Source organism: Oryza sativa, chromosome 4, assembly GCF_034140825.1.
Source record: "Oryza sativa Japonica Group chromosome 4, ASM3414082v1".
NCBI lineage: Eukaryota > Viridiplantae > Streptophyta > Magnoliopsida > Poales > Poaceae > Oryza > Oryza sativa.
The window spans coordinates 18,832,360-18,857,380 of NC_089038.1; the positions used below are offsets into that span (position 1 = coordinate 18,832,360).

The window sequence follows — 25,021 nt, forward strand, 5'->3', positions numbered from 1 at the left end:
ATCCTGTGTAGTCGTTACTACCTCTGCAACTTTAGCTGTGGCTGTACGTTTTGGTCGTTGGATCAATGAAGCGAGATCTGTTTGCAAAGCACCTCTGACATTTTAAGAAGACTAGTAACCATGCACGTGCAATGCACGAAAAGGCTAAAATTAATTCAATCAAATATATTGCTTTGTAAATTTACAAATAGAATAGCATTAAACATCATTCATTTGAAGCTACGCAGATAGACAAACCATATTCTTTAATCAATTGTACAAAATGCGAATCTAGCTTATACAATGTACCTAACCAAATTAGGAAACCCACTTCGAGTGCAGATTCAGTACCAAATGTGCAAAATTTCAAGTACATGACCAATTCATCTAGAGAATGAACATCCAATACCCAACTCTAAAGTATAAACCATCAGAAGCAAATGCTGAGAAAGAAAAAGTGTAGACAAAGCTTAAACCGTCAAAAATCAGACACCATGGTCTCTATGGACCATGTGATCGTCAATGGGGGATGACCATCATTGATGGGTCAAGGTTGATTCCGCCGGCGCCTAGGATCTGAGCAGGCATTCAGATTATCACTTGGGAGCTTGATGCGTACATGGGGGACATGGTCACAGTGTTCCTTCTGTCCTGCCCTGATTCCCTTAAAGCAAAAGAAACCAGCAAAATGACATGTATACAGTCCAAACTGCTATCGTCAGAAAAAGAATTGAGATCCGAAAATTTAGAAATGATTGCAGCTTCAATACAGTAACATGAAGATATCTGAACCTCATCACCAAAGTTTATCAAAAAAAACAAAACCCTAATTCATGTATGGCCCTAATATCACTGTACCAGCAAAATGGCTAGTGGTTTCACTGGAGCACAAGCACCTTTTGATAAAATCACAATCTATAGATTTGGAAAGATCGAAATGTATGATGCAGCTAGAGATAAAAAATTTCACCAGAACTGTATAACAAAAGGAACATAAGTAAAACCACAATCTAAGACAAGCAAATTAAACAGACCTCATCCACCATCCATTTGAAGAGAGGAGATCAAGGCTATGGCTATGGCAGGTCCCATCTTAAAGATAACTGCCAAAGCCTGCACTCTCTGAAGTAGAGATATGTGGTATTCTTTCCAGAAAAGAGATAAAAACTGAACTGAACACATGCACTGTGAATTTCAATGGACAGATAGAGGACCCTTTCCAAGTGAAATTAATAACAATATTATAGCCCGCTTGCATAAGATTACCTGAAGCCACTCTAAATATCTTTTTCTTGCCAAATCTGAAGGCAGAACTCTATGACTTAATATATGACATGTTTCTCCTGTGTGGGCCTAATGTAATGCATATGCCTAGTACTGAATGGAATGGAATAGATTTAATAGAAATAATCTATATATGAAAGAAGGTGCTGATTATGGAAGTGTTGAATGCATGGGAACTGGGAGCAATTGATCATCTTACTCCAGCTAAATTTTAAAAAACATAAATATATTTATAGATGAAAGAGGGGAAAACATATATACAAGGACAAAAACTGACCAGATCTTCATGTAGTTGATATGGTTTTATCCAAGGGATTAGACAACTGCTGCTTATGTTGTGTGAACTACACAAATCAGCTACCTCTTCTTCAGGAAAGTATACTCATACATCAACTGCAACACATGCAGTATCTGCAATCGTGTTAATAAATGCATCACCGAGAAAATCATATGCCTGTAAAAAGCAATAAATGGTCAGCATAGTCAAAAATTCTTATCAAGGCAAAACACTATAACAAACATATAGTGGGCAGACTATTTGTACATGTTGACCTACGCCTCCACACCATGCCGCCTCATATCAAAAAATGTATTCATTTGTACGACAATTGCGCACTACATTTTTTGGAACATCAATAAGATATTAATATTACCCTCGTTCAATTCATATCCATGCAAACAATAAAGAATCTCTGCATCTCTATTTTAACAAAATGATTAGCTGCTTGCTCATCTTGTTCTTGTAATAAATAGATTATGAAATAGGATGAAATTCATCATATTCTGTCTGAGAGAGGCAATAGAGAACTGAGGATATACAAAATGACATGAACATATTAATGTAGATTGCAGCACTAAAACACACTATATCTAATGTTATGGCTGTCAATAACCACCCAACATGTGCCTTATGGAATTGGAAGAAATGAACCAATTTGAGATCAAATCAGTGGTGGAACAAAATTAGTTGATCCTAAACAGTTATAGGAACAAAACTATATATAAATTATTACTTCTAGAAGCAACCAAATATACTTTTTGAAACAGAGTCATGCCATTTTGCCAAAAAAGTGTGCTTTAGTAGCCCTTCAAAAATATTTTTTTCACTTGTCCAGTATGCATCATGTTAGCTGAAAAGTGTTCATTACTAACATTGAATAATATTGAAAGCACTATTCAAAAAAGGTTAATCTTTTAAGTGAGGATGGATTATAGTTGGACTAACCATCTTACTTTGTCATTTTGATACAGTGTAGTTTAATTGTTGTTGATCTACTGTGTCAAATATAGTGCATGCGACATCATGTAAAAAATACAGCTTTACCCTCTGAGTTGTCATTCAGGTAACTTCTCATATATTTATTCTATTAGGATGACTTTCAACTTTACGTGATGCATCAACATATAATAATTGTTATCATGAAGATAAAACATGGCAGAATATGCATTCAGCAGAACTTACCTAGAAGTATATTATACTGGAGAGGTAGATGGCATGAGGGATGAGTGTTATCCAGCTGGGATTGATTCGCAGCCACCGGGGAGAGATTGGAGAGGCGATGCGGCGTGCGATGGTGGTGGAGGTGGTCGAAGGGGAGAGAGCGGAACGGAGATGCGGAGGGAGGCGTCTGCTTTGAAGCTGCTCAATCAATTTATCCCTAGACGATTCAGAGGAACCAAAATAATCAATTGTAAACTGAAATGAGATTAAAAAAAACAGTGCACATGGAAACACACAAACATATCCAAGGAGTGTATGCTGTAGCAGAAAAAGACAGATTTATAACAATGGCATCAACATGTACTGACAAACATCCACATATGAAATGTATTATCCATAATTTCAAATTACCTCAATACTGTATAGATGGAACCGCAAGAAAGCATGCATTTTTTCCCGTAAGAGACAGATGAACTATTCAGATATATAGGGAGGATTTAACACTATTAGACAGTGAAACCAAACAATGTCCATCAGCTTTAAGTTAGGTTGGACACCATACCAGGTAGAGGTGCACGGGAGGGGGAAAGCGGGTGGCTCCCGTCGATCTGGCGGTGGCGCAGGTGGAGCGGCGGCGCAACCGACGGCTCCCTATGACAGCGCAGGTCGAGCGGCTGGCGGCTCCCGTCGATCCGGCAGCTGCGCAGCCGATGGAGGAGGTCGATCGGTGGTTCCCGGCGATGGCGCAGGTGGAGCGGCCAATGGATCCCATCGATCCGGCGGTGGCGTAGGTTGAGCAACAGCGCAGCCGATGGAGGAGGTCAGAGTGGGTAAAATTTCAGGTCAACGTGTCCCTCATCTGCCAAGCAAAAGCATAAAAACTTGATGTATAATATAAGCAGTAAAACTAAAACAAAGATAGAAAGCAATATGAACCATGAGTAGGTGTAGATAACAGAGCAACCTAGTCAGATTTTCTATTTGAATTTGGTTCAGATAAATGCAAATTATAAATAATTAAGGGAGGCAGAGCTGAGGCAAGCTTTAGCTAACAGGATATTTCTACTTGATTGCAACGTCAGTATCCCTGCGAAGAAATGCTCAGCATCGATAGTGAGCTGTGCAGCCCAGCATCTCAGAAATCAGGGTACATTCAATTTCATCCAATGGAAAATTGCATCAGTTGTTCGGTATTTACAGCCGAACCTAAGATTTGGAAATAATAGTCTCAATCTCCTATGGGAAAAATCAGTTACTCTATTTGCTTCAAGTGACTCTAGCATCGGTCTCACTGAAATCAACAAGGCACGGATTGTTCAAGCATAATAAAACCAAAGCTACTGCAAGAAGATAGATTGAAACTGAATGGGAGAGACGATGAAATCTAGGGTTTGGGCGACAAACACACACCTCGAGAACAGACGAATCGAAAGTTGTCTTCTCGTTCTCAATCCTGCTCCTGTGAGGAAAAAAAATTGAACACTTGATTAAAAGAAAGCAAGGCAGGAGGCGCCTCGCCCACTGCAACCTGCTCGGGCGGCCGACGGCAAGATGACACTACGGCAAGGGCATCCGCGGCGGCGCATGAGGGGAGGAGAGGAATAGATTAGGGTTTAGGGAGGGGGTTGGCGATGCTTGAGAGAGGAATAAGATACCTGGGTGGGGCGTCGGCGGCGGAGGCGGAGGCGGTGGACAGGGAGGAATGTTTGTGACGGCGACCACGGTGGCGCCGATCTGGCTGAGGACAGATGCGACGACGGCGGAGGGGTGGTGGCGTAGGAGGCGGCGGCGGGAAGCGGCGGGCGCATAGGAGGCGGCGATGGGTGGCGTAGGAGGCGGCTCCGGCGGGAGACGGCGGCCACAGGCGGATCCGAGGCGGCGACGGGGTAGGGTGAGCGGCTCCGGCGGGCGGGCGTGCGGCGGCGGCGCCGACGGACCAGGCGCGTGATTAGCGTTGCGGAGGACGCGTGCGAAGGAGAAGGGGAGGCAGTTTTTTTTGCGAAATGGAAGCAGTTTTTTTTTTGGCGAAATTTTTTTCCGTGCGCGACGTGGTCTGTGCGGTTTCTTTGTCCGGATGACAGGTGGGTCCCACGTGATAGCGGATCTGCAGGATTGCTGGATTGTGGATGAGCTCGTACTTTTTATATTAGTATAGATAAATCAGGAGAGAGAAGAGCAGCGGACTACTCCCTCCGTCCAAAAAAAAAGGTAAACCCTGGGTTTGCGTGTCCAACTTTGACTGCCCGTCTTATATGAAATTTTTTTATAATTCGTATTTTTATTGTTGCTAGATGATAAAACATGATTAATACTTTGTGTGTGACTTGTCTTTTTAATTTTTTTTATAATTTTTTCAAATAAGACGGATGGTTAAACATTGGGCACGGAAACCAGGGTTTGTCTTTTTTTGGGACGGAGGGAGTACATATTTGTAGTCAGCTGTAGCACAGACTCTAAGACGTAGTGTGTCTATGATAGGTGGGACTAGTATTAATAGTATAGTATGTAATTATTGTATGAATGAACTATTAGATTGGCTATAGATGAATTGGAGCTATTAGTTAGCTATACTATTGAACTTGCTCTAAGAGCCACTGTTTTCTTTATTTGGGGAATAAGAGCAAGGTCAATAGTATAGTCCACGGTTGGCTCCAAAAACATCCACATCAGCAATACAATGGTTTTTCGCGCCTAACTTTGATCATTCGTCTTATTTAAAAAAAATTAAAAAAATTAAAAATATAAGTCACGAGTAAAGTATTATTCATGGTTTTATCATCTAATAACAACAAAAATGCTAATTATAAAAAAATTCAAATAAGACGGACGATCAAAGTTAGGCGCGGAAACTTGTGACTGCACTTATTTTGGGACGGAGGTAGTATTATTTTTCAATATTTTAATCTAACTTTTTCTGCTGCTCACGATAAATTAGTCGCCCACTTTCACTCTCTCTCCACTAATTTCTTCTCCAGATCATTACTTTTGCCACCGTGTACAGATTATCGCCCACTTAAAAGACCTATTTTACCTGCTCTAAGCGAAATGGCATATTTGCAAATGAAAAATATTTCGCGAATAAAACTTGTATATATGTGTTTTTAGCGATCTAAAAATAAAGAGGTTGAAAAATAAATTTTGATAAAAGAAGATCCCAAAATTAACTTTAAATTTAAGGTTGAAAAATTTAAATTTTGGCAGATAAGTATAAGAGCAGGCACAATAGCATACTATAAGCTAGCTATAAACACATGTCGAGGAGATAAAATATGAGAGAGGAGACAGCTGCAGCACAGACTCCAAGACACAATGTGTGTATGATAGATAAGACCATATATTAATAATGCAATATATGTTTATAGGTAACTGACTATTAAATTAACTATATATGATTTGGAGACGGTAGTTGGCTATACTATTAAATTTGCTCAAGGGAAAAGATGAGAATATAATAGTGTGGCGTCATGGCCTGTAACGTCTGGGCGGGGCGGTCTCGCGTGGAGGGGCCGTGACAGACTTTGATCTTTGCGGTCTCTGGGGACGTGGAACGGGCCGGCGTGACACGGTTGATGATGCTCGAGGGGCTAAGAGCAGGAACAGACTATTAGCCAGCTATAAACATATTTTAATGAGATAAACGATGAGAGAGAAGAGCAACGGGCTATAGATTTGTAGCCAGCTGCAGCACGGACTCCAAGACGCAATGTGTGTATGACAGGCGGGACCATATATTAATAGTATAGTAAGCAACTATTGTATAAATTGGCTATTAGATTGGCTATAGATAAATTGGAGCTAGTAGTGGGCTATACTATTGAACTTGCTCTAATGGTGTTGGAGCTGATGGGCGATGACCGGACGTGGCTCATCTCAAAGGTGTTCGTTGTGCGCTTGTGCTCGTCGGCATGGACTGCAGCGTCGTGGAGGTCCGTGCGTGGACGCATCGTGATTGCCTCGAGTGCCTCGTCTTCCTCCGTGACGAGGAGGCGGACACCGAGAGGATGGCAGGCGGACCTCTTAACGCGGTCGCATGCGAAAATTGATCTTCGTATGCATGCGTAGTAGGAGGCTCGCTTGCGAAGATATATCTTCGCGCGTGGTTTGGTCCGTTTGCTCGCGAAAATGGTTATCTTCACATACACCTGGGGGCAGATGGCCCAGCCAACCGCACGCGAAAGCTCTTTTCGGCCGTCTGGGAAAACCCTTTCTGTAGTAGTGATGCATCAAGGTCTACCTCAACAACCTCCTCTGTGGCGACTACAACGGCGCCGTGGCCATTGTCCCCGCTGCCACCGTCGCATACGCTGAGCACTGCCTCCACTAGCTCATATCGGCTGACGGCTACCAAGAAGAGCGCGCGGTGGTGTCCCCGAACCCTCTCGTGTCCGTACAGAGCTAGATGAAGCGTGGCTACTTGTGGACGGTCTCACGGTGGGGAGCGTGACACCACCGCCCATCTCGCTGGCCCACTGCGCGACACCGCCACCGATCTCACGTGTCTACGCAGCGAAATCGCTGCCCTATCATGCCAGTGTGGAGTGAGGCTGTGTTGCGTTGCCATCCCCGAGACCATGGGACCACTGCTTCTCCACCTCCCGCTCCAAACTCCTTCGCGCTACTGAAGCGTGAGACCGCGGACCATGTTTGCCACTTCGTGAGACTAGCGCACGAGAGCTTCGCCTCGTCATGCCTATGTTACTTTCACGCATTGGTCCGGCGATATGGTGTCCATTTAGCGACTCCACCATGCGATATCGTGGCCATTTCGTGCCCTACGAACGCCAGTATCGCACTACTCCCTAGTGATACCGTTTGCTAATTTGCTGAGCCAACACTTGACGACGGTCTATTCGTGTAAAATAAATTTCATATGGTATATTTCTAAGAAAAAAAATAAGATAAACAATATTTTCCCTTTTTTTATTCAAGGAGAAGCCAAATTACACTCGATACCCATTGTCCTCATAGTTACAGCGTAGTGTTGTTGCCCCTCCTCTATATTTAAAAGGTAGAATAGGTTACATGGTTTGACTCTAGCTCTACTGTCATATACCATAAATAAAACTCTAAGTCCACTTGTAACAAAATATAGAACTCATGTATTTGATATTTTTTAAAACAAACTTCAGCTTAGCGAATATACCATCACGCCTACTCTTATCTTTATAGCTGGGTTTAAAACCAAATCTAGTATCTTATCTCGAAAAGTACTTGATACAAGGTTTAGGTTGTTTTGGACTAATGGATTGGGAACCTATACCCAGCTCGCAAATGGAGCAATAGATTAGCGGACGATTTATTAATTAAGTACTCCCTTCGTTTCAGATTATAAGATGACTTTAACTTCAAATTGCTTTAAGTTTGACCATGTTTATAGAAAAAAAATAGTGATGTTTTTGACCCAAGATAAATTTATTATAAAAATTTATTTAATTATTAGTTTACTAAAACTAATTTGGTAATATAAATATTACTCCCTCCGTTTCATGTAAGTCATTTTAACATTTCCTATATTCATATTAATGTTAATAAATATAGACATATATGAATATGGTAAATGCTAGAATTACTTACATTGTGAAACGGAGGAAGTACTATAGTTATCTATAAACTTAGTTAAACTTGAAGCAGTTTTAATTTTGACCAGTCAAAACATCTTATAACCGGAAACAGATGGAGTATTAGCTAAATACTTTTAAAATGGATTAGTACGATTTTTTAAAGCAATTTTCCTATATTTTTTTTAATAAAAACACACCGTTTAACGTTCAAGAAGAATGCGCGTATGTGAAAAATAAGGAAGGAGAAGTTAGGAACATGCATATACGAACTCGGGCTTACTAGAAGATTTATCATAATGGCCACATCATTTCTACTGAGTTATAGAGCTCAACGTAATGCAGATGCTGATATCCCTTTTTTAAAGTCTATATCAGCAAGCTAGTTCCCAAACCGGTCAGCATTGGAGTGAATAGTTTGGAGGCCTTTGACTGATGTTCAAGAAGAATGCTTCCTAAGCTACGTTTACAATGTTGTCCTGAGATTTTTGGCTTAAAAAGATTGTGCCGGTGAAACACTATTTCTTTTTAGACTTTGCTTCCGTTAAGAGAGTAGTAGTGTAGTACCACCACCACCAATTTCCGATGTTTGTAACCTTGCCTTCTTTTTCCATTTGGTTATGCGTACCCACACAACTTTGGTTTCTGTTTGTCATTGTTCTTGAGCTATACTGGTAGGTACAATAGGTTCGTATGAAGTAAAGATTGTTTAGTACTCCTACGTGAACCAGTTCTATTAAAGTCTATTTGGCACAACTTCATATTCGAGATTTCTTGGAGCTAAGTATTCCTAGCTTTACAAATCTATGTATCCGGATATATGATTATGTTGATAATATTCGAATGAATCAGTTTGTTTTTTTACTTTTAAAGAAATATAAAATTTTAAATCAATCTAATTTAATTTATTAGGTAAGGACCCGCTTGGTAGAGTTTTAACTTCTAAATTTAATTACAGGAGTTAGATATATAGAGTGAAGTTGTGAAGCTATCTAAACTTGTACATTTATATAGTTTACTTTGTAAGAACGCTCTACCTATATATCTGTTGAAAATATAAATAAAGTTACAAAGTTCTGTCGTCATATCATTTTCTATATATCTGTTGAAAATATAAATAAAGTTACGAAGTTCTATCGTCATATCATTTCCTTCAAGAGAAGACGTTGAAAATTTTGGGGAGAATATTCCAAAATTCAATAATTACCAAAGAGCATCGAATATGGTAAATATTATCTCAAATAATCCAAACCAGCATGAATGCAGAAGGCAACAAGTCACAATATGCTCAAGGTAAAATCCAAGTTCTCAGGAATAAATAGAGCGTCCGTGATCAAAAGAAGACATTTAACTCTCTGAAGAACCCGTGATGCCACAATATGATAAAAATAAGAGTGAAAATTGAGCTCCCTCTCCAGCTTCTATAAAAGGGAAAGCTGGCAAAGCCAGAATGACACAGAGAGGCAGCAACCCTCACTCCCTCAGCCAGAGTCCCAGAAGCCACTCTCTAGCTCGTAATCTGTTAAGAGTCCACCTTGCTAGTATATTGGAGAAATGATTGTAATATAATTTGTGTAAGGTAAGCAAACTTTGTTTATATCATCCCTAGGGGTTTCCGAAAGGGAAAACCATATGTATGTTATTTTGTGGTAATGTAGTAGTTTTATTAAGTTTTCTTTGCTAAGCCCTTGTTCTATTTATGTGAGTTTACATAAAAATAACCTGTAGGGTCCTTACCGTAGAACTAAGCTACTACATTACCACAAAATAGCATACATAAGGTTTTCTCTTTCAAGAACCCGAGAGATGGTATAAACAAAGTTTGCTTACCTTACATAAATTATATTACAATCCTAGCTCCAATATACTAGCAAGGCGGGCTCTTAAATTACTACTACTAGAGCTAGAGAGTGACTTCTGGGACTCTATCAGAGGGCTGCTCCACTTCGTGTCCTTCTGGCTTCGCCAGCTTCTCCTTTTATAGATGCCAGAGAGAGAGAGAGAGCGCGCGCGCGCTCAATCTTCACTCTATAGTTATATGTCTTCTTTTGATCACGGGGCGCTCTGTTTCTTCCCGATAACTTGGATTTTACCTTGAGCATATTGTGACTTGTTGCCTTCTGCATTCATGCTGGTTTGGACTATTTGAGACAATATTTACCATATTCGATGCTTTTTGGTAATTATTGAATTTTGGAATATTCTTCCCAAATTTTTTAACGTCTTCTCTTGAAGGAAATGATATGACGACAGACCTTCGTAACCTTATTTATATTTTCAACAGATATGTGGTAGCTTCACAAATCTACGTATATGGATATATAATTATATTGATAATATTTGAATGAATCATTTTGCTCTTTACTACTTTTAAAAGAAATATAAAATTTTAAATGACTCTAATTTAACTTATTAGGTTTAAAGACCTGTTTGGTAGAGCTTCAACTCCTAAATTTATTATAGAAGTTGAGTCAAGAGTGAAGTTGTGAAACAACTTAAATCTAGCTCAAACTCTATAGTTTGTTTTGTAAGAACGTTCCACCTATTTTCAATCTTATTTTAGGTGGAGGTTAAATTATTTGGCTGAACTCCAACTCTAGAAGAGGTGGAGTTGAAGGTTAACCACTGCCAGACCTCTAAATCAATGTGCATCTGAAATAGCAGAACCTGTAAACAGGTTCCAAAAGGAGGTCCGTAAACATGGTTAACGTCCGCGCAGCCCAATATTAATTGATCCGGAACGGGATTCGCATTTGCATTACGTGTAAGTTGGGCCGGGCTTGGTCAGGATGACCGATACGGGCCTAGATGGGCCTGCTGCTGCTGCTGCCTGCTCCCCACTCCGCTGCCTCTGCGGCGGGCGGCGGTCCTCCTCCTCCGCGCCGGCGTCCACCGCCCGGCCGCCGGCAGGCCAGTCCCCCGTCCGTCTCCTCCATTGAAAACCGGAACCCAGGTTGGAAGGAGAGAGAGAGAGAGAGAGAGAGCCAGCAGGCAAGAGGAAGTTGCCCGGAAATTTTCGGTAAGCTCTGCTCTCCGCTCCCTTTCTGCCCATGCCCTCTTCCTGTTCGTGCTTATGTCTGCTTGAATTTAGTAGTGCTATAATTATACTGTACTAGTGTACTGGTTCTAATAAACCTTTGGAGAGAGTTCCTCTTGCTCACTGATGCTTACTAGTCAGTCTAGTCCATAGATTTGCTAGGAAGCTCCCAAGAAAGAAGGGAGCCGGATCGGTAAAGAATGCAGTATTCGCTTGGATCTACCCGTTTAATTAGGTAGTCTATTCCATCACTATAAGCCCACTAAGTGGGGCTTGTCACGACCTCACGACACATCACACCACTCAGTTCTTGGTCAATGATCGGCAAAACAGAAGAAATTTCATCCTGGAGTCGCTTTCGTCGGTTGGGCTAGTGTTGACTCCAGAGAAAAAATACAATTCATGCCCAGATTACTACTCCAATTCCAGTCCAGCTCCTTATCTTTCGTTTTATTGCTGAATTGCCAGCTACAAGATTTCCTAGCAGCTACTTCAATACTTTTGCTAACCCCCGTTCTCAATTCTCACCGTCTCTCCTACCATGGCCTTGGCTTTCGCCGGCAAATCGGTGGCTGTGTCGGCCATCTCCATGATTGTCCGCAAGTCTTTCGATTACCTTGAGAAGTATGCGAAGGCGGAGGGGATGAAGTCGGTGCAGGAGCGGCTTGAGAGGACTCTCCCACAAGTCCAAGTTGTCTTTGATGCAATTGATATGGAGAGGATAAGGGATCAGAGCGAGGCGCTTGATGCCTGGCTTTGGCAGCTCAGGGATGCCGTCGAGGAGGCAGAGGATGTGCTCGATGAGGTGGAGTACTACAAGCTTGAGAAAAAGGTGAAAACTAGAGGTAACAAGGTGAGCAGCTCTCTGTACAAGTGCAAGAGGGTGGTTGTTCAGCAATTCAATAGTACTTTTAAGGCTGGAACTTTTAAGAGATTGTTGGATGCCATCAGAAAACTTGATGAAATTGTTGTTGGTGTGGAGCGTTTTGTTCTACTCGTGGACCGGCTGGATTCTTGTACTTCAAGGCACGTATGTCATCAGGAGGTTAGTAATCCTCGTGAGACTAGCTCCTTCAGTGTTGATGAAATTGTAATTGGCCGTGATACTGAGAGGGTTAAGATTGTTGAATGGCTGATTGAACAAGACAACGTTCATGACCATGATGTTTGTGCTGTAAATGCTTTTTCTATAGTTGGCATAGGTGGCATGGGCAAGACCACGCTAGCACAGGCAATCTACAATGATCAAAGAGTGAAGCAGTGCTTTGATCAGGCTATGTGGATTTGTGTGTCCAATGACTTTGATGTCCCTGCTCTGATGAAAAAGATTATACAAGAAATCACTAGAGAAGGTACTAATGTTACTAATTTCAATACACTTCAAGAAATCGTCAGAGAGAATCTGAAATCCAAGAAGTTCCTTCTTGTATTTGATGATGTATGGAATGATGAGAGAAGGCCTGACTGGGAGAAACTAGTAGCTCCTCTGAAATTTGGTCAAAAGGGAAGCAAAATCTTATTGACAACCCGGATGGAATCAGTGGTAGATATTGTTGAAAGGGTACTAGGAGGAAGAACCAAGTCTCTACGATTGGAGGGACTGCATGACAAAGATCTTTTAGCAATTTTTAACAGGCATGCTTTTTTCGAAGTAAATCCTGATGATTATTTCAACCTACAGGAGATAGGCAAGAAAATTACTAGGAAATTGAGTGGATGCCCATTAGCAGCAAAGATCATGGGTGGGCTGTTGAACAACTCTCTGGATAGCATATACTGGAACAGAATGCTTAGAGAAAATATCTCTAATATTGAGCATAATAGTGAAGGCATTATGAAAATTTTAAGATTAAGTTATCATCATCTGGCCCCACATCTACAGGCTTGCTTCAGATATTGTGGCATGTTCCGAGAAGATTACTGGTTTCGAAAGGATGAGCTGATTAACTTTTGGATGGGTTCAGGACTAATTCAGCTATCTGCAAATGAAAACCAGAGGCCAGAGGATATAGGAGAGTTTTATTTGGGTATACTAACAAAGAAGTCTTTCTTTGAACTGCAGTTAAACAAATCCACTAATTTGTATGAAGGCTATGGTGAGTGTACTAATGAACACTATGTTATGCATGATTTATTGCATGAACTTGCACGTACGGTTTCCAGAAAGGAGTGCATGAGGATTTCTAGTGATGAATATGGCAGTATTCCGAGAACAGTTCGGCATGCAGCAATTAGCATAGTAAATCATGTAGTGATCACAGATTTCTCTTCGCTTAAGAACTTGCGGACCCTCCTCATATCATTTGACAAAACAATACATGAAAGGGATCAATGGATTGTACTGAAAAAAATGCTGAAGTCAGCAACAAAACTGCGTGTTGTGCACATACAGAATTCGTCGCTTTTCAAGCTGCCTGACAAATTTGGTAATTTAATGCACCTTCGCTATCTGTATCACTCGGAATCGCAGAAGAAAGTGGGGAAATATTCCTTTTGGTGTCCATGTTCTATATACAAATTATATCATCTTCAAATGATACAGTTGAATAGATGTCTGTTGGTATCCTGGCGATTGGGAAATCTAATTAGTCTGAGACATATATACTTTTCTGGTACTATATATGGATTCTCCCCTTACATTGGGCATTTGACTTCCCTTCAAGACCTACATGAAGTTAATGTCCCACCTAAGTGTGGTTTCATAGCAAGCGAGCTCATGGATCTGAAAGATCTCCGCTATTTGTGTATCCGTTGTCTTGAGAATGTCAATGCAGACGAAGCTACTTTGGCTAAGCTGGGTGAAAAGGAAAATCTCATTATGTTGTCACTCACTTGGAAAAACAGCCAACAGGAATCAGACACAGAGGAACGAGTACTGAATAACCTTCAACCTCACATGAACCTCACCAAGTTAAAGATCAAAGGATATAACGGTTCCAGATCTCCATGTTGGTTGGGAAACACCACTATCATCAATTTGACATATCTCTATATCTCTAATTGCAGTTACTGGCAGCATCTTCCACCTCTAGGCGAACTTCCTTCCCTGAAATATCTGTACTTAATCTGCTTGAACTCAGTGAAAAGAATAGATAGTTCCTTCTACGGGTGTGAGCGACCTTTTGGCTTCCCATCTCTTGAGTATCTATTTATTGAACATCTTCCAGCACTAGAAGAGTGGGTTGAAATGGAAGGCGAGCATCTGTTTCCCCGGCTTAAGGCACTAGTCGTCAGACACTGCAAAGAATTGAGAAATGTACCAACACTACCATCCACTGTTAATTATCTTGAAATGGATAGTGTTGGTTTGACTACTCTTCATGAACCCTATGTGCCTAATGAAAATGCAGAACCCCAAAAGCCATCACTCTCCAGGCTGAAGATCTGTCACTGCCCATACCTGGAAACACTTGAGCAACTTAACCAGTTTCTTTCTCTGGAGGAACTACATATTGAACATTGTGAAAATCTTGTTCAATTGCCGATGGATCACTTACAGATGCTCTCCTTTCTAAAACACATGACAGTGTTGGGATGCCCAAAGTTAATGGTCCCTCCGGCAACCATCAGGTTGCCGTTGCCAACGAAAAAACTTCATGTTGGGTCATGTGGTACTTATGAGACTTGTCTGGTTAACTCATTGTGTGGTCTTACTTCTCTTACTACTTTGATGCTATATGGTTGTGATATAGCAGCACTTCCACCTGTTGAAGTGTGCAAGAGTTTGATAGCGCTAAGTTGTTTGGAAATCGTAAGCTGCCACGAACTTGCGGATTTAAATGGCATGGAAGAGCTAACATCCCTCACAGAGTTGAAGGTGATTGGGTGCAACAAGCTTGAAGAGCTTCCTGTCGTTTCATCTCAGCGGTTTCAAGCCTCTGAACACAACCAAGTTGTCACTGCCTGTACTTCATACCTTAGGAAACTTAAGAGACTGCAAATTAGCGATCCATTTGTCTTGCAATGGGCCCCACTGAGAAGCGTCACCTCAGTTACAAATATGACCATCAACAGCTGTAGATGCTTACCTGAGGAGTGGTTGATGCAAAACTGCAATAATCTTCAACGCATTGGAGTGAGGGATGCTTCCCATCTGGAATTTCTGCCCTCAATCATGGCAAGCCTCACCTCCCTTGAATCCTTAGAGTTTACAAGAGTTATGTTAATCCAGTCACTTCCAGAACTTCCTTCCTCCTTGCGGAGGCTTCAAATCCTTGGTTGTAACCCGGTATTAATGCGGCGATGTCGAAAGAGTAGAGGTCGTGATTGGCACAAGATTGCGCATATCCCAGATCTGCGGATTGTAGAAGATATACCATCGTCATATTCATGGAATTCATACTTGTAATTTTTCTATATGCAAGTCGTCCCTTCTTTTTCCTGAGCTGGTTCCTGTTTTGTAGGCTAAGCTGATGTCTTTAAAGTTTAACCCTAACTTATTTGCCCCTTGGTGTATTTTGACACATTTGTAACATTTAAGGCATTTTCACTGACGCCTCCTATTTGATTTGCATCTAGCAATATGGAACAGAGTGTTCTGATTATTTCCGTGGGTTTCGACTATCCTACCATTTTCCTTTTGTGTTTTTGCTGAAGTTTTCTTGGGTATCGGTTAATTCTTCGTTCTTACAGTCCTGATTGCCTGAACAACTCACAGAAAGTATGATGTTGATGACTACCTGATGGTTTTCTGTGATCAAAGCTAATGATTGATAGCCACCACTTATAGTTAGGTCTTTAAATAATTAGATTCCTTAAAGCTGTCACCAGGAACTTCGGATCTGCTTTTCTGGGGATCAAAGGAATCATGTCTGAATTCCAATCAGAGGCCAGTCACCTGATCGATCAAGTTCACTTCTTGTATACATAGGTTTTTGGCATTGGGAGTGCTTTGAATTCTACTTCCATGCTCTACTGTTGCTTATGCTTAGATCACTGTATTCGATTGTCTAAATGCAACTTGCATGACCGGTATCGATCAATCCTTAATTAAACTTCCTGTGACAAAACAAAGCCCCAGAGCATCAGAGGTTCTTGCTAATTAATCTGCTAGGGGTTCAAGAACCGGAAACTAAATATGTACTCGTGGTTTTTCGTTGATAAATCATGAGTGCCGTCATCAAAGTACAAGGTGAGAGTCAAAGTGGGGGTGTTGTTGACATTTCGGTTTATTTAGATGAATTTACATGGTACAAACTAGAAAATGTGTTTCTTTTGAGACTAGAATAATATCCCAGCCTCTACACCTGGAGATACACATGGAAATCAATACTTAAGTTTTACAAGGCTTTCATGCTGAGCAGAATAATAAAAGAAATGTAAAGCAATATTTTTGTAGCATTTGATGAATTAATAAATTTAAGCCTGTGCACAACCTACCATTTGACCCAGTTCTTTTTGTCTTTATTAAATGTATGAATGGTTGATAGATTATCAGTTTTTCTTTTTCCTAATATATGAGGATACAATAGGACGACGAACACAGCTTACGAGGTTTGGAGTGTTCAATGCTTCTCATCTGGTGTTTCTACCCTCAATCATGGCAAGCTTCACCTCCCTAGAATCCTTACAATTTGCAGAAGCCATGTTAATTCAGTCACTTCCAGAATTGCCATCTTCCTTACGGGCTCTACAGATCTTTGGTTGTCAGGAGAGCAAAGGCCATGACTGGCACAAGATTGCACATTTCCCAGATCTGCGGATTGAGCAAGATTCTGCATCACAGTGTTCATATACATGGGTTAAGGGCCCCTTTGATTTGTAGGAAAAGTGTTGGAAATTTGAAGGATTTTAATCCTATGGAAAAAATTCCTATGATAACCTTTGAAACAAAGGATTGAATCCTATACTATCCTTTAAAATTCCTATGGAATGACTAATCCTATAGAGATTTTGGAGAAAAGTTAGCAAGAGTTCCAACCTCTTGGAAAAATTCCTTTGAGTCTATCTCTCTCATCCGATTCCTGCGTTTTTTCCTGTGGTCCAATCAAACGGTCAATCCTGTGTTTTTCCTGTATTTTCCAATCCTCTGTTTTTGCACTGCATTCCTGTAAGAATCCTATGTTTTTCCTATTCTTTCGTTTTTCCATTCCTACGATTCAAAGGGCCCTAATAGTTCTATTTTTTTTCCCCTTCGATCATGATGCTGTAAAACCCTGTCCTGAATGTAAGTCCTCCCTTCTTTTTATTTAGTTCATTACTGTACACAGCTATTTAGCACAAAACATTATTGAACAGATCAAGCATTCTGGTTATTCACTTAGTTTTTTTTTGAACGACTCGCACGAGACGGTGCGAAGTTCTATTGATAGAGCAAGAAAAAAATACAAGATTACAACCCTGGAGGGTCGTAACCAGGAAAAAGGAAAAAATATACCACCACCCACGCACCGACAGCGCCAACACACAAGACCGGGAGAAGGCTAACACCAGACTGGCCGCTGCTAAGCGTGACCGACTGCTGCTAGACCAACAAAGGAACACAGACGAGATCGCCCAAAAAAATCACTCTCACAACCAACACAAAGCCAACTCTTAGAGCGTGCTTGCACCAATCCATCGAGAGGCTTCGGCTAGGGGATGCCAAAACGATGTCTTCAAGAAGAGAAGCGACGGTAAACCGCCGCCGCCGTCCGTCGGGGCTCACAGGAGCCAGGATTGGGCTTTCGCCCGACAACCACCCTTGAGGGATGAGACAGCACGACAACGCCCTCAAGAGGGAGAATTAACCATCGTTGTCGGCCCGGCCATGGCCGGGCTGAGTTTTCACCCGCTGCTCACCACCTGCGAATCCACGGCTGATGCACCAATGCTCCCACCACCCCTCAACCTCTGCCGACATGTGGGACCCCTGCACCGGCGCCCCCCGCCGGCCAGCCTTCGAGCGCCGAAGACCGCACCACATCCACCAACAGCTCCTCCTCGTACCGAGGTCGCCTCCTCCACCGCCGGCAGCGCCTCTCGCGCCAAGCCGGCCTCCTCCACCGGATGCGCCTCTCGTACCAATCCGGCCTCCCTCCATCGGCCACGCCTCTCGCGCCAAGCCGGCCTCCATCTCCGCTGTCCGCGCCTCTCGCGCCGAGCCGGCCTCCGCTGCCATCGGCTACGCCTCTCTACGCCAAGCCGGTCTCCGACCCATCCTCCAAACGCTGCCGCGCCGGCCAGATGCAGCCGTCTCCTACGCCCTCGGCTAGCCGTCCGAGGCCGCCATGCATCTTCCCACCTTAACCACGGTGGTCACCACCGTGCCTCCTCCCACCACAGCCACGGTCGCCACCATGCCTCCACATTCACGGCCGCCGCAAGCCGACCGCCGTCGCCGCTGCTGACCTTATCATTCCTGAACTGCTCTCATAAATTTTTTTCCCCTCCCATAACCAGATAAAAACCCATCGAGATGACTTCTGACCGCTGTAGGTCATGCAAGTGAAGTTGCTGCTGCTTCAACTCATCATCAATTCATCACCACCAAGAGGAACTTGGATGGATGCTTCTCGGGGGTGTAAGGGCATTATTCAGGGAAGTCCATGGTTTCTAGCGAAGAGACTCCTCTAACGCACTGTCCTCTGATATGCGGCACGCTAGTCATGAGCACATATGTCAGCCACTTAAAGTTAGAGAGCAGTAAGTTAGAGGATCTATTTCTGGTTGCTAGAGCCTTTTAATGCTGGTACTTCAGGGCCCAACTCTTGAGGATGGGTTATGGATTTATTCAGTGAGGATTGCAGTTTTATTCCACAACATCAAATCCTATATCCCTGCAAAGACACAAGTTGGGGAAGCGCTCTCTCAACAAGTCAGCAGCAGATGAGATGCCTGTATTTATAGTGAATTGATCGTCTTATCCGTGGCGCATCACCAGATGATATTTCTACTCTCTCCGTTTTAAAATATAGCGGCATAATAATAGGTAGCTATATTTTAGGACGGATGAAGTAGCTATTTCACGCTTCTGTCGTTCACAAGCCGATATGTCATACTACTACCACTTCATGTCTGATCAGTGGTCACAAGGCTCAGACTCTCGGAGTCCTGATCAGATGCAGTTATATTTTTATTTTCAGAAATTGACACTGGATAAGCATTTTGTATGTATACTCTACTTCTTTACTCTCCTTCAGCTCATGCTTAGTTTTATTGTACCGAGTGGGCGCAACCTGCATGATCACTGTCAAATGTGGATCTCCCTGTACCAAGAGCCCAAGACCACAGATCATGTTTATTTACCAAATCATCAAAGCTGATGTTCCTGTTACATGTACCTTTAGTAAATCGTGTATACTCCCTCCGCTTCATATTTTAAGATTTTCTAACATTGTCCACATTCATATATACTCCCTCCGTTTCACAATGTAAGTCATTCTAGCATTTCCCACATTCATATTGATGTATATATCTAGATTCATTAACATCAATATGAATATGGGAAATGCTAGAATGACTTACATTGTGAAACGGAGGAAGTAGATGTTAATGAATCTATACACATATATGTCCAGATTCGTTAACATCTATATGAATGTGGATAATTCTAAAAAGTCTTATAATATAAAACGGTGAAAGTAGTTCTTTTATATATATAATGAGAAGAATTTCATTAAAAAGATGAAATTACAGCCTTAATATTATGGATTATGGTTGAGAAGGGCACGATAAATGTGATATAGGAGTATATCAAAGTCCATGGCGGGGGGAAAAATGTGAGTGCAAAGTTAGCAGAAGTGTATTTACAGTTGGAGTATTTACTACAATCAAGTTAGTTAATCCGTCGATGAAAAAAAAATATATACATGGACAGACACATTGTGGTTATACTTGTCAGGTGAGATTCTTCCGATATAATTATTGAAGAAAGCTCAAATAGTATACGAAGAACTCGAAGCTAAGCAACTGTGAAGAGAAATTAAGTAGCTACAATTAGGTTATAAATAATTTGATTTCTACTCTAACTGTGACGTGGGGATGTAGCTCAGATGGTAGAGCGCTCGCTTAGCATGCGAGAGGTACGGGGATCGATACCCCGCATCTCCATTTTTTTATTTTTTTTTAGAATTCTACTTTTTCTAAAATTGACCCTTTAATTTTGTATTTATATTTCTTTTATAATGTATATGCATTCTGCATTTTATTTTTCCTTTACATTTTTTCTTATATAATGTAAGTTATGCATTCTGCATTTTCTTTTGTCTTTTTTTTTTCTTATAAGTGGTTGGAAAATTGACATTTGAGGATGAAAAGCTTTAGGCATGCGCATGCAGCCCTCAATCTTTAAACTTTTGATTCACCCGGAATGAAGAATGAAAAGCATCACAATTAACACACTACGCATCACAATTAACACAAGTATTTTTCCAGACAGGTGAAATACATTTTTAGAGGCAGATAGGTCCTCTATGAAAACGATTGTGCAAATAGTTATTTCCATAGGTGAAGACAAAGCCGTATGTAAAAAAAAAAAATCTATTGCGGTAGTGACATGTATCAGGCATCATTATCGCGGTAGTATTGTCATAACTCCGCCTATAAAAAAAATTATACATATTGATATTCACATATATGTTGTGTGTATTATAATGATATGATGTTGAATACTAGACGCATGCGTAAGACTAAAAATAAGGAACCCTTGTCAATGAATATATATATCCATGTTCAGATTAATTGTTGTGCCCGTACAATAATTATAAGCTTTTTTTCCACTCACAGGCTCACAGCCTCAAAAGAAACACATAAATTAAGGAAGCGAATAAATATTTAAGGGATGTCCAATAGACACTGATTAATAATCACCAAGTAATTCAATTCATCAGCTAGTATATGATTAAGCTGTAGCACTACATATTTCTAAATTTGTCTAGCAGCAACTCATAAAAGAACATCAAATTCTCCTGATATGTAATGTTGATAGAGTAGCATGCAGCTGTGCACCGATATTTCTCCACGCATGCCTGTCACATGGGAGAGTAACTAGATAGGTTAGTGTGTTTTGGCACATAAAAATAAAATTAGAGTTTATTTCATTATGAAAAAAAACCGCCCCCTCGTACTGCATGGTCCATAAAAACATCCACAATGCAATGAAAAAACAAGTAATAGACATTAAAGTATTTCTAGGACCTAGTAATCAATATTGTGGAAGTAGGTAGTAAGTTTATGACCTAGGAATAAAAAAAATTAAAATCTCTCTCTCTCTCTCTCTTTTGTCTTCTCTCTTCAATATTAGGATTTGCTTGTACTTTATGCTGAGTTGGATAAAAAAACAACTAAGGCCAGGTTTAGTTCCCAAAATTTTTCCACCGAAAACATCACATCGAATCTTTGGACACATGCATGGAGCATTAAATATAGATAAAAAAATTAATTGCACAGTTTACATGGAAATCGTGAGACGAATCTTTTGAGCCTAATTAGTCCATGATTAGCCATAAGTGCTACAGTAACCACATGTGCTAATGACGGCTTAATTAGGCTCAAAAGATTCGTCTCGCGGTTTACAGGCGAGTTATAAAATTAGTTTTTTCATTCGTATCCAAAAACCCCTTCCAACATCCAGTCAAACATCTGATGTGACCTAAAAAGGTAAAAAAAATTATAATGGGACCCACATTACAAAAACCTACTACCTTAGCCCTGCTACTTACCCCCTCCGTCCCAAAAAAAAAAAAAAACCCAATCCTAGCAACGAACCTGGACACATGCGTGTCCATATTCATTGCTATGATTGGATTCTTTTTGGGACGGAGTAGTATTGCCTAGTTAGGTAACATATATTAGGTTGCCCTAAGAGCAGATATAATAAGGCTAACTCATCAGCTCCAAAAATTACTGTCATCTTATTCCTATGTGGAGGGAGAGAAGAAAGCGGACGACTAATTCTTCGCCGGGCGTTAACACAAATTTTGATGCACTACCGGCGTTAACACAATTTTTGATGCACTACCGCCCATAGCCTAGGTTGTAAAAGACACGGTTTGTGAGATCCACACAAATCAATCCCATGTGATCTGCGATCTCCCGTTCTTCGATCCCCTTACATAGACTTTCATCGAGCGAGTCACTTGCTGCCGATTTCCCCACCGGCGACTGCGACGGTTTCTCTTCCGCCCTTGCGCCATCCCTTCTTTGCGCGCTTCCTTTTTCCTCCCAATGTGCGCGAAAGGTTCCGCCACCCCTAAAATTGCCCCCTCCCCAATTCCCGCCGCAAACCTAGTTCCCCACCACCAAAAGCCATATCTCACCGGACGAAGAGAGGTTTGCGCCGCCTCCTTGTATCATCGCGAGCTCATCTAGTCCTCCAGATATTCCTACGTTGTCGGAAGCGCTATATCCGTATGGTGGTCCTTGATTCCCACTGCCAGCTTGGTTTGCTTCTCCGTGATCACAAGCCATGCTGGAGTTTATTTCCATCATCTATGATTTCATCGTTTCCTTTTTATTATTTTGTTTGAGCATCATGATATATTTATCCATGACTATATTTTAGGTGGATGCTAATGTTCTAGATGGTGATCAACATGGTATGCAGCTAGTCAGTGAAGATCAAGAAGTTTAATCTCATTTTAGTAGTCCTTTTTGTTAAATGTTACTTCCTCCGTTTCATATTATAAGATATATATTGCCAATAGAACCTATGTCGAATGTTATCAGTAGATCAATGTCCTTTTTGCACAATGACCGAGTGCTGCTGCACCAAAATGGTGGAATGGCCAAAAGAGGAGTGGCAGAATTAATCTCATAGTTGCCATGCTCATGCAAATATTAAATGTCTCAATGTCTTATATTGCAGTCAGCTTATAGCTAGCATTTTGTATGAATTGACTCTAAGTTAGCTCTTAATGATATGGATAAATTTTAGAGCTAGTTATTGACTATATCATTGACCTTGCTCTAAGGACGACTGCATATGTTTTCATGATGCCTCACTTTATATATACTACATGGAGCCATGCTTAATTGACCATTTGAAAAAGTATTTCTAGATACGGTCTATATAGGCTTTTTGATTGATTATGCATAGTGGATCATTCGAATACGAGTAGTATAACCAGTCATGTGACTAGCATATACCCCTATGTTGATAAATATATGTGGTTCTAGATTATTCAATGCACGCATTACTTCATAAATTCTACAAGTTCCGAACCTAGCTTACTAATATGCAAAAACCATTAAGAGCTTATATACGAAAATAATATCGCTAGAATTTCTTTTCCAATATAAGATAGTTTCATTCATGTAGGTAATCATGTTCAACACCCAATTAATTAGAAAAACAATAATCAATTACTCCATCTGTCCCATAATATAAGAGATTTTGGGTGAATGCGATACATCATGTCTAGATTCATCGTATTAGGATGTGTCACATCCATAAAAAAATCTCTTATATTATGAGACAGAGGAAGTATACAAAATTAGAGACCGTACCCATATCGATCGTAAACAATTTTTTTCTAAAAAAGGTAATCAGAGTGAAATTAATTATGTATACAACGACCTACCTCCCTAGATCGAGATCCATGGCGATCGACAGTGCATGCAGCTAGCTAGGTTTTGGCCGTCGGTTCAGCTCCGGCGGCGGCGGCGGAGAGCGCGGCGAGGGCGTCGTCCATGAGGGCGAGGTAGTTGGCGCGCATGGCCTCGAACTCCCACCCCTCCATCTCCTCCACGGCCGCCTCCACCCGCCGCCGCTCCTCCTCCTCCCTCCGCCGCCGATTCCGCCGGTACGCCGACACGCCGGCCACCACCCCGGCCGCCGCGCACAGGAAGCACAGCAGCTCGTTGCTCGGGCTATCCCCCTTCCCCATCGCTCGCCGTCGATCGATCGTCGTCGGCAATTAATAATGCAAGCTCGATCGATCGATCTAGGGTTTATCTCTCTCTCTTGTTTTGGTTGTGGAAAGAGCAAAAGTATATATTCGTGATTTCGTCTATATATATTCGATCACGTGCACGAAGTCATGCAATGCCTAGATGGGGCACGTTTGGCGGCTAAACTAAAGGGCTTTCTGTTATTCCTAGCAAAAGGGGGAAAAAAAGGACTTCTGTTTTGGTGGTTCCGTGATCTAATCTACGTTTAAACCGGACGATTAGACTTTTTTTTATATAAAAAAATTATACGATAGAGTCCCCTAACGGTTGGGCGGGTTGGCAGGATTGGTCCTGCGTGTTCGCTGGCTCTGGCTTCAGCGCTCAGGGCACCCCTACTGGGATGGCCTGAAGCTCAAGTCGAGCAGACCGTCTCTGACATGTTCGCGGCATCCACTTTCTTCGTGCGGGAAAATGGTGAGTCTATGCTCTTCTGGTCTGACCAATGGATCGACAGCTGCTCGGTGGCGTCCTTGGCTCCAGATCTCCTCTTCGTTGTTTCCCAGCATCTCCGAGGTTCGCGCACAGTTGCTTCTGGTCTGACGAACAACTCCTGGGTCTCTGACATCTGTGGTGCCCTCACTGTCCCGGTCATCTCCTAGTTTCTCCTTATTTGGGATGCGGTGCTTCATGTACAGCTCTCGCCAGGTGTCGAGGATCGTCTCGTTTGGCGTTGGATGTCTGACCAGCGCTACTCAGCGCGTTCGGCATACCAGGCTTTCTTCCATGGCCAGCATTCCTTTGCCTGTGGTGATCTTCTCTGGCACGCAAAAGGTCCTGCTAAATGCAGGTTCTTCCTTTGGTTTGCATTCCAGCAGCGCTGCGAGATGGCTGATCTCCTCCAGAAGCGTGGCA

General features: G+C 41.7%; 1 protein-coding gene, 3 long non-coding RNA genes and 1 other non-coding gene across 7 annotated transcripts; 3 read left to right on the plus strand and 2 right to left on the minus strand.

The window, feature by feature from the left end:
- Window positions 1-228: 228 nt before the first annotated feature.
- LOC9266212 (uncharacterized) lies at window positions 229-4,692 on the minus strand. Of its 2 annotated transcripts, none has more exons than XR_010740844.1 (6): window positions 4,360-4,692; window positions 4,115-4,163; window positions 3,267-3,563; window positions 2,726-2,921; window positions 1,541-1,717; window positions 229-635 (listed from the first exon to the last, which is right to left on the minus strand). It is a non-coding gene; the product is annotated as an uncharacterized lncRNA (long non-coding RNA). The 2 variants fall into 2 exon arrangements; XR_010740843.1 differs by having other exon boundaries at window positions 229-643.
- Window positions 4,693-11,017: 6,325 nt separating this feature from the next.
- Window positions 11,018-15,843, plus strand: LOC107276806 (putative disease resistance protein RGA4). Of its 2 annotated transcripts, XM_066310169.1 has the most exons (2): window positions 12,034-12,152; window positions 12,251-15,843. In XM_066310169.1, exon 2 carries the CDS (start codon window positions 12,507-12,509, stop codon window positions 15,645-15,647), a length of 3,141 nt encoding a protein of 1,046 aa, XP_066166266.1. In that variant the 5' UTR covers window positions 12,034-12,152; window positions 12,251-12,506; the 3' UTR covers window positions 15,648-15,843. The 2 variants fall into 2 exon arrangements, with proteins under 2 accessions (XP_015633643.1, XP_066166266.1); XM_015778157.3 differs by having other exon boundaries at window positions 11,018-15,843.
- LOC136356385 (uncharacterized) lies at window positions 11,018-17,561 on the plus strand. Its single transcript, XR_010741140.1, has 2 exons — window positions 11,018-11,281; window positions 16,771-17,561. It is a non-coding gene; the product is annotated as an uncharacterized lncRNA (long non-coding RNA).
- Window positions 17,562-20,256: 2,695 nt separating this feature from the next.
- Window positions 20,257-20,329, plus strand: TRNAA-AGC (transfer RNA alanine (anticodon AGC)). Its single transcript has one exon. It is a non-coding gene; the product is annotated as a tRNA-Ala (tRNA).
- A 585-nt stretch (window positions 20,330-20,914) lies between these two features.
- LOC107277869 (uncharacterized) lies at window positions 20,915-24,200 on the minus strand. Its single transcript, XR_001545285.3, has 2 exons — window positions 23,800-24,200; window positions 20,915-21,246 (listed from the first exon to the last, which is right to left on the minus strand). It is a non-coding gene; the product is annotated as an uncharacterized lncRNA (long non-coding RNA).
- Between the last annotated feature and the right edge of the window lie 821 nt (window positions 24,201-25,021).

What these genes read in the sequence shown, in the direction of transcription:
- LOC107276806 (XM_015778157.3), top strand. Translation starts at nt 11,841, where the DNA reads ATGGCCTTGGCTTTCGCCGGCAAATCGGTGGCTGTGTCGGCCATCTCC.